General features: G+C 40.6%; 1 protein-coding gene across 1 annotated transcript in view; it reads right to left on the bottom strand.

Moving 5' to 3' along the window:
- Positions 1-643: 643 nt before the first annotated feature.
- Positions 644-10,074, bottom strand: part of LOC128355326 (rap1 GTPase-activating protein 1-like) — a 74,841-nt gene continuing 65,410 nt past the window's right edge. Inside the window, exons 15-26 of the mRNA XM_053315572.1 lie at positions 9,383-9,538; positions 9,198-9,269; positions 9,013-9,099; positions 8,550-8,693; positions 6,903-7,034; positions 5,662-5,739; positions 4,573-4,682; positions 3,588-3,704; positions 2,853-2,976; positions 2,494-2,593; positions 1,892-1,998; positions 644-739 (exon numbers count right to left, since the gene is read on the bottom strand). Coding sequence (XP_053171547.1) covers positions 644-739; positions 1,892-1,998; positions 2,494-2,593; positions 2,853-2,976; positions 3,588-3,704; positions 4,573-4,682; positions 5,662-5,739; positions 6,903-7,034; positions 8,550-8,693; positions 9,013-9,099; positions 9,198-9,269; positions 9,383-9,538 — 1,323 coding nt within the window. The remainder of the gene's footprint in view (positions 740-1,891; positions 1,999-2,493; positions 2,594-2,852; positions 2,977-3,587; positions 3,705-4,572; positions 4,683-5,661; positions 5,740-6,902; positions 7,035-8,549; positions 8,694-9,012; positions 9,100-9,197; positions 9,270-9,382; positions 9,539-10,074) is intronic.

Here is a 10,074-nt window from a genome sequence, read left to right as displayed (position 1 = left end):
AACAGCATCTTAGAAATACCCTCCATCAAAAATGTGACAAATTCACGGAAGCTGTCGTGAAGCGCAACAAATATCCACAGCAGAATACCCAGAAGAATAGATTGTTAATTAAACACAAGATGTGGCCCGACAGACAGCCACACAAACACACACTCGGCACATCAAAGTTGGACCCATGTACAATATCACAGTGGGATGTGAGGTTGACATCAAAAAATAAAACATTTCCTCTCTAGTGCAACTCTCGTTTCTACAGACCCACTGTTTCACAAGATAAATTGTTTGATCTGTTTCTTTCATCGTACTTTCAGTCAAAGATTAATCCCCCCTTCAAATCCTGAACTTTAAAAGCGGGCGCACAAGAGTGAGTGTTTACAGTAAGAATCAGGTTTTGGTGCTTACTGGCCCGAAGAATGAGCAGGCAGGCAGAGTTCTTCTGCTCAACCAGCTGACAGTTGACAGTCAGTAGTGATGCGGCATGGGTGTGTGGAGGTCTCTTTAACTTTGCCTTGAGCTTTCAAAGAGGGTTCCAGGTGGAGCTGGAATGAGGGCTCTAGGTACGTACATGTCTATGAAGCTAGGTGTCTGTCATGACAGGCAGCAGATTCATGCCAAATGTACAAAGGAAGATCTGTCAGTTTCTTCATCTGGCTTTTAACTCCTGCTCCTGTTCTGCGTCTGTGTTTGAGTTCACATGCCCTTGGCTCATTTTTGGCAAGAGATGCCTCTGAAGGGAATGCTGAGACAGAGAAAGGAAAATGAGAGAGATACACAGATGAACGTAAAAGAAGAGAAAGTGAGTGAAGGGTAAGAAGGAGACGAGAGAAAAAAAGCAGCTTTAAAAGATAAGAAAATATATTTTTACAGCGCTGTCATTAAAAGATAGGTTCACAATTTTTCAAGCCTATCTTAAAATAATGTGCAGGTTTTGCTTGCTGTCATCGTTCCTCCTTCTCATAATGACCATTAGAAGATCAACCTTGTTTTGAGCAAAAATGTATTTAAAACTTTATGTGAAGATAATATGTGGACTTTGTCAAATAAACTGGATGTCTTCCACAGTTACTGTCTTTTTAATAAAAAAAAAAGCCTTATGTCTCGACAGACAGCATTTTTCTGTTCAGCTGTAGTGGAAGGATCATCAAGAAGAGGGAATTTGACACTATAAAAATCAGAACATTTTAAAGATATTGATCTGATTTGACTAAGCCGGAGAGCTGAAGCCTCATTTTAGCTTTAATAAACTTTTAAGTACATTTTTGCACAGAGAGAGAGAGCTGTGGATTTACATTTAAAGTGTGTTATGAAGGGGTATCTTAATAGTCAGTAGGAACAGGAGGAATGCTAAGTTCAAGAAATTCATGTGTCAGTATTCCTTTGGGCACATGACTCTTGTTTTAGGACAAGTTTGAACAATTGTGACCCAATGCTTTACTTAGGCACACCATATCAACATTATGTCCCACCTGAAAATGGACGTCGATGTAGTGATCAGTGGGGCGTGGCTAACAGTCCTGTGTATACACATGGAGAGATGATGACATCATTAATATCAACATATGTAATAAGAGAGAACACATAACAACCAGATACATCAAATACATCAAGCAATCCTTAAATCTACAAAGCTGTTTTGAACCTTTTGACATCACACACATTTTCATGAAAGTGCTCAAAAACACTGGAAATATTAACATCCTCAATTCCATGACAACTGGGAAAAATCAGGTGAGAGGATCAAAAATCCCAGAGAAGCTACTAAATGGACCTGAGGCGCATCATGAACTTTAAAGCTCAATAAGATAATTATCTGAGTGTCAGGGGGAACACTCATTTGAGTGATGTTGTAAAATCTCCACAAGCAGTACTGATGTCAGGCACTTTGTCTCACCGTTGAGAACTTGTGCTCCTGCGGGGGGCGCTCTGTCTTGGGCCGGCTGTCTGTCGCTTTTGGCTCTGATGCCTTCACTCCGTCGGGTTGCTGCTCAAGACGAGAAGCTGCTGGGAGGGAGGCGACAGATGTGTGGCTGTCATGGTTAATAAACTCAAGAACAAAATGCTGCCAGCTGTTCTAGCCAAAAAAAGGATACCCCAGCATCCAAAAGATTAATGGTTCAGGGTGAATCATTAGTGACAGAAAAAAAAAGTGCAGCATAGCAGAGGTTGTGTGGGAATTATAGATAAGTTTTCAGTTTTTAAGGCAAAGTTAACTTCATTTGCGTGAGAAGAGTTAGTGCTCTTTTTATCAAGAGTCTACTGTTGTTGGCACTGATCTCAACTGGTGCAGCTGAGGTGAGGTTTATCACTTAAGGGCACTGGCATATTAATTGCTCAGGAAGCAGAGTGTGTTATTCTTACATATGCCCCATCTAGATTTTCCCCCGATACTCTAAATGTGTGAAAGAGTCAACCTTTTAGTAAGTTGCCTGCTTCCCACACCCTGAGGCTACCAGTGGCCCAGTAATATGAGGTTCCTTTATCTCTTAAACTCACCTGAAAAACTTCCTTGGCTGGTACTGCATGTGCTGTCTTCTACCCCAGAGCTGTACAAAAATGACTCTTTCTTGAGTGGCGTAACACAGGACGCACTTTCCTGTAGGAAGGGTAGAAGGAGGTTAGGAAGTTACCAACTAACATTATCAGAATATGGAGCTCTACATGCATGAACTTTTTTTCTTTCATTTCGGAATACAAAATGTAGATTTTGAAACCTATTATTACTAGAACATGGAGAAATCCATCAAACCATCTCACATCCTTTCAGCTGCTCAGGTAACAGAGAGGAAGATTTTGCCTGCTGTTTTGGATGACATGACACGCACTTTCATGATGTGTTATTGCTCTCCACCCACCAGTCCAGTGTCGTAGTCCTCGTCTGCCTCATGCTCGGTCTCGTGCTCCTCTACAACGCTGGCAAAGCTGCTGGCGTTGGAGGAAGAGCGGGAAAGGTCCTGAGCCTCAGGGATAGACGGCGCCCTGCAACACATCGCCAAACTACACACCTGGGTCACTCTGACCGCACAAACACCTGTGTCTCCCTGACAATGAAGTTATTCACAGCATCTCGTATTTTCCATTAGATGGTAGACAGAGGTGAGTTTGCTTTTGTGTCAAATATCTCAAATTTACTCAAATATATTACTCAAATATAACTTAATTATGAGAAAACATTACTTAACAACACTATTCATTGCAGAATACCAGTGTTAATGCATTTATGCCCATTTAAGAGACTTCAGCTTTATATACAAAGTCGAAAATGTATTGTACTCTCATCTAAACTGGACTTTTACTGGGTACCTCCTGTCAAAATGAGAGGCGGCATTAATAAGCTACTACTTTACTTTGAAAAGTAATTTCGGAAAAAATAACTGACATTTTGAAATGTTTTAGCATGCTGCATTACAAATACTAGAAAGCATTAGAAACTCGACTATGAAGGTGGATGCTCGAGGAGATGATTTAAATGCAACCCCCTCACCACACATCCAAGGCATCAACCACCACAAATAACTTCCCAATCTGCAGTTATGTATTATATTATGTATACTGAGTGTTATTAGATCACATATTTAAATAATAGTCACCTGTTCTTAGTAGCAGCAAACTCTGGAGAACTATGATTGGATGAATTCTCTGTTTTGTTTTCCTGCGACAAGAAGCTGCTGTCCGGTGTCCTCTGGGTGCTGGGTGACACCTCCCGGCTGCAGAGACAGAGATGGAGATTGGGACATCAAAACAGTGCAAGTTGATGACACAACACATGGATATTATCTTAAAATGTGTTGTAAGATCAGAAGAAGTGGCCTTTAGTGTGCTACAAACCACAAACTGAGGCTTTAGTATTGCTGATTTTAATGAAGGTTTTAGAACTAAATGTGACAAAAAATATGGATGTCTGCTTTGATTTTAGTCGCCACTACACCCCAGGCAACAATGTGATTAGTGGCTAGGAGGCAGAAGTATTTTGGCACTTAAAAAAAAAAAGTTAATCTTTGACAGCAATACCAACATGATCTATGAGAAAACCCAGCAGCATTTGCTTTGTTTGAAGAAGCTGACTAAGATGGATCTTGTATTGAATCAGTTCTTACATCCGCTTTTACCTGTTGGTATGCTTTTCTTACTGTCAAACAGAAATTGGTCTAGCATGGTAAATGTCTGCAGAAAAAAATTATATTAAACAGAAAAGTCTGTTCTCATCAAGTGATCGATTGATTATGCAAGTGCTGCATTGTACTACAGTAATAATCCATGGATTTAAGCCTCATATACAGTAATTAGGATGTTTTGGCTGCTATTAAACTCCTATTCAGATGTTACATCCCAGAATCCAGGTAGCATCTTAACAGTTCTGTCATTCAAAAAACTCCATAGCACAACACATAGCATTAATCATTAATGATCCCCTTTCTTAGTCAAAGACTGCTGTCCAACAAGAGCATGTATCATCCACAGTATATCTCCCATTAGCTGAATTTTTCATATTAATGTCGTGGTTTCCATCTGTTGCAACACTATTCTCTCCTCACTACCCACTCCCTGCTGATCAGCTCTGCTCTGTCCTCTCACCTCCTCTCTTGGACCTCCTGGATGTTCTCGATGCCAATGGCACTGCTGCGACGGGAGCCGAAGGGCCCAGACTTTTTCCTGGTTGGGCTTTTTCCAGGAATTATCAATGACTGACAGCAGGTAGGGAGAGGAAAGTCAGACACACTCTGGGGGCAGTGTAACCGTTTCACAACCACATCAGAAATTAAATACAATGCATGACAAGGTAGGCTAGTGGAAGTGAAAGCATCTACATGTAAAACATATATATAGGGTGACGAAATTATGAACTGATGGCTTGATAATGTAATGACACATTTGGCAACAAGTTATACAAATCCATGGTGCATGGCCTTCAGACAGGAATTGGTTTGATATCAACACACAGGTTAAGAAACTTTTTTAGTCTAATTCTCTTATTTTAACTTTTACATCAGGCTTTGGCAGCTTTTGAAAAAAAAGCCTCCTGCTGGATTTTTCTATTCAGTTATGATTTAAGTATTGAGGTCAGACTGTTGAGTTTACTTGTTCGAATTTCTGGTACACACTTCTAATTTAAGATGCCGTATGATTCATCATGAGTTACTATGTATAAGTACAGAAGTGGGAGTCTTTACTGACGTTATTACTTTTATCTTGCAGTGTTTGATAATAAATTTAAAAGTTAAATGAAGTGAAGGAAATTCATGCATGAGGCTCTGAGGTCTGCTGCCATGGAAAGCATAACATGAAACAAAAAAAAACAAGACTCATCTAAAATTAACCTGTAAAAAGCCTTTACAATTCAGGGAGGTAAATAAGCTATAGCATCTCTGAGACTGTGATAAATCATTCCCTCTGCCATAATACATGAATGCAAGGAGGTTTAGTCATTATATGAATGAATGAAATGAATGAAATTGTAATTGAAACCACAATTAAGCAAATGGCATTGTAACTTACTACACCTACACATCAGAAAACCTCTCACATCCACAGGAGCTAACACACTGAGCAGGCACATTTGACTCTAAAAACTACTAATTTTACACTTAGATGATAAAAATACATTAGAAAAGTAAAGGTTAGAGACAAAAACAGTAAACAAGAAGGGAGAAGATATACATGAACCTCTTCTATGGTTCCTATCCCTATGGCACTGCCTCGTCGTCCATATTTACTGGGACTTTTCCCTGGGACAAGCAATGACTTAGGCCAACAAGGCAGGGCAAGGGAAGCAGAGAGAAAAGGAGATGAGAGATTGAAAAAGCAGGAGGGGTAAGGAAAAGAAAAGAAACATATCATAAGATCTCATGCACACCAGCACACAGAATTTAAACAGCATGGCGCAAAAGAGCTTAAAAAGGAGCTCACAGCATGGCTTAATAGAGGAGACATGACATTAAAATAACAGCAAGAAGCTTTTTGGAGCCAAAGCAGCCTGGTGTTCGACACAGGAGGGCACAGCAGTAGATGACAGCAGTAGAGAGCCACCGAGGTAGCAGGCATGTCGGCAGTTTCTGCCCTGAGGGATACAGGTCGGTTTAGTGATGCATTCAAAAGGAAAAAAAGGGCAAAAGGACACAATTCAAAGGAGTAGCTTTTAGAAAACTTGGTTCTTTCAGAATTTATGTTATTTTAATTCCAATTCAAAATACTGTCAATAACCAAATTCCAAATTGCAACAAATTGAGCAGAAACATAATCAACCCCCGACCTTTGAAAGAAACACAAACCAGACAGTGAGCTTCTTGTATTTGTGGCTTGTGCCATGCATCTGCAGCAACACATGCACATATACACGGCTGCATAGAGAAGTTATAACGTTTACAGGAGGATGCAGTCATGACAAAAGCACATTAAGGAGGGAGGGAGTCTGGGTAGTCAAACAGCTGCTACACTGAGTTCACTTTAAGAGTCAGGACAGAGACTAAATAGGGGCTCACAAACAATCAGTCATCTTGTATTGAGGAGGGAAATTGTTAAATTCACACACACCATTTTTAATACCATCCTAGATATTTAACTGTCAAACAATGTGGTGATGAGGATTCTGTCAACAGATGATAATGGATGAAATGCTGAGAATGAATTATGCTGTTAATTTTTCCAAACAAAAAAACTTGTCATTAATAAGAACACTGTGAGCTGTAAATGGAAAAAAAGGCAATCAGTGAAAGCTGCTTTAGCACAAAGCAAGGGTGAATTTAAAATGTCAGGAGTAAAAGCGAGGGCTTTGATGTGAAACTACTGATGGAAGTGCTGCTGGTAAGAAAGAATGGGGGTTAGATGTGTGTGTATGAGCATTTGTCCACTGTGCTATGAATGTATGTATTGGGTAGGCATCATGTGAACCAAACTGCGTTACTTACAATCCCTGGGGTTTTGGGGCTCTCTGCGGGATTGTGGGTAAAGCTGCCACTGTGACTAGTGGAGACTGTGTTTGACTTCTTGTTACTGAGGCCCATGGCGTCCATAGACTGGCTTCTGCTGCGGATGACCCGCTACAGAGAAAAACGAGGAGATACTATCAGTGGATCCACTTTGATACAATGTGGAAATGCAACACACTGACTGATGTTTCAAGGCAATATATACCACACACGTACAGTATATGGATTTATGCTCAAATTAAGTCCAAATTAAGCCCATTTCAAATGCTTATATACTGTATATGTACATTTTGGTGAATAAATACACAGTGTATGTTTAATTTCCACTGTATTTTCACAAAACTTGGTTGTAATACATGCAATGTATTTACATAATTATATAATATATCCAGATTTGTCAAAAATATTCATTTTGTTATAGACTGCTGCATTTGGCCAATTATTTTTAATGAATGTTTAGTTTTGTCTATTACTACTCATACTGTTGATAAGACTACATACTGAACCTATTTCGAAGAGCTTATATGTGTGTTTACTTTAGAATAAATGTGATGAATCTCTGAGGGCATGGACGTGTGTTTATTTGCGTGTGTATGCAGGACTATTTTTGAACACTTAGGGGCAGTGCAGGTCAACAGTCAGGCGGGAAAGGCTACATGAGAAAAATGGAGGTTCACAGAGGGTTGAGGAGAGTGTAGGCTTTGAAGTGTAGGAGGATGAAACCGCATCTCGTATGTACTAAGTTGTCATTCAACAGTAGTGAGTCTATACTGGAGTTTTGTGTTATGGGAGGGGGAGATGAGACACAGCGTGAGCCAGGAAGACCAAGACTATGAGAGAAAGTAGGAGAGACAGCAGGACAGCAAAATCTACGCAGCTTGACAGAGGCAGAGAGAGAGAACAAGAGAGTGGGGAATTTTTGCACATGTAATTTGTGGAGGTGTGAAAGAGAGAAAGGGAGGCAGCATGATGGCTCTCGATGGGTAGACAGAAAAAGAGAGAGAGAGGATTTGTGGGTATGGGAAAAAGATGAATCTAAATAGACAACAGAGACAGAGAGGCTGAGATAAAGGTGGATACATTTCTCTCACATTGCAGAGAAATACATAAAAGACGGCTGAGAACTACTAAGAAACACAGAGAAGAAAAAAACAGCAGAGGAACACTTGCCCATGGGGAAACATGCAAACTGCATCATCAACTCCCTAATGAGTGGTCATTAAATCGTTCATCAGGCACACACAATCACAGCTCCCACCGCTGTGCCTCAACGGCTGGGCTACGCTCCACCACCCTAATGGTCATTGATGGAGCACTCTCAGTCAGTGCCTTCTGTACACAACAGAACGCTTCCCAGTCTCAAAAACCACACCATCACGTGAAAACACACCGAGTTCATAAGTCCCAGCCAAGTGAGGAAATCAAATGCCACAGGACTGGTCCTTTGAGATACTGAAAATTCTCTATGCTTTGTCTTCTCATGTGTGAATACCCAGAGTCCCAGCCAAGAGACAGGAGAGGCAAAAAAAGCATCCTAAAAGTTTCTCCACTCATTACCATTCTCTTTCATGCATGTGGAGTTGCAGATTAACGGTGCGCCTCATCAAATGAGGGATGGGGCTGTACCTTAAAGGATTCAAAGAAGCCTCCTCCTCCTCCTCCACCCCCATTCTCTAGCTTATCTTCGTCTCCACCCATACCCATCATGGACTGGCTGTTGATGTGCAGCTCCTCATACAAAGTCTCCAACAGGGCTGAACGTGTGCGCTCCTGAAACCAAACAACACAGACAGTTTGCGCAGGTACTGGCACTTGTTTTATTTGAAAGTTGACAGATGCAAATTAGTTAGTGATTTCAAATTAAACCACATGGATAAAAATGATACAACAGCACCACATCAGCTTATTTGCTTTGTGGTTGTTTGAGAAAGCATTGATGAAAATAAACCCATCTTGTCACTGGAAATCACTTCCTATGAAGAAAACCAGCAGGATGCACATCTATCCAGGTATGTGCTTACTTGTGCACACATACACTACATGTATTCACAATCTAACAGTGATGTTTTCATTGTAGAACTCTTCTCACCTCCAGCTTAGCAAACTTCTCAGCTTTGTAACAGGCGTACTCTGCATTGATGAGCTTGGTGAAGAGGAACTCTCGAAACTCTGGGCCCTGAGGAAGGCATATATATATATAGCGAGAGAGAAACAAGGTTCATGTTTTCTGCTTGTAAAGTGGAGCTGAATTTGTGCACTGGTGTGAACACTGACCTTTTTGAAGATGGCAGGGTCAGGCAGAGCAGGCCCAAAGAAAGGTACATCATCCCTCGCTGTCACAGACACCTGAAAGAAAAGGCTATGAAATCCTTCTGCAAGATACATTGTGATACATATCGAATATATGCTCCTGAATAATGAATGAGGGAATCCAAACAGGTCACACATGTCCAACCAACCTTGTAGGTGACATTGTCTGTGCAAGAATCCTCCACCTGAACCACGACATACGCATGCAGGAAGTTGGACTGGATCATGTCTGGTACAAAGGGCGTGTTATCTTCCTGGAACACGATGGCTACAATGTCGTTGCCTATGTGCCTCTTCCTCTGCAGCTGAATGAGATAAATACATAGATAAACAGAACTAACAACAGCACAAACAACTCAAATGACAAGTCAGCGAATTCACGCATCACTTCCAGGATCCGCCTTAACAGATTATATAAATATAAACTGAAAAATATCACACCTATAAACTGACTGTTTATGTGAAATGGCTACTGTAACACTGTAAAGTTGACCTAGTGCTGTATGATGTGCTCATTGTTATTTTGTTTTAAGTCACTACACACTGAATGGAGCTATGACTGGGCTTGAATAATTTAGGCCCAAGCTTTCAAAGGCTGTTGATGGTGTGAACATGAATGACTTTGAATAGCAGTGGCGGCACCACAAAGTCAAACAAAAGTGGTTTATGATAATACAAATGTCTGAGTGTCAGTGACCAAAATCATTGTTGTATTCTTCTTGTTGCCGGAAAGCTTAAAGTTGCCAGAAGGACAGCCGTGCATTTGGAGGATGAAGTGACTGTGCTCAATATTAAAATTTTATTCAAGCAATATCTTTTAAGAAGCTTGATGTTTGCCAAG

The sequence above is a fragment of the Scomber japonicus genome, chromosome 3 (genome assembly GCF_027409825.1).
Source record: "Scomber japonicus isolate fScoJap1 chromosome 3, fScoJap1.pri, whole genome shotgun sequence".
Taxonomy (NCBI): domain Eukaryota; kingdom Metazoa; phylum Chordata; class Actinopteri; order Scombriformes; family Scombridae; genus Scomber; species Scomber japonicus.
This window is presented reverse-complemented; position numbering and strand designations above follow the sequence as displayed.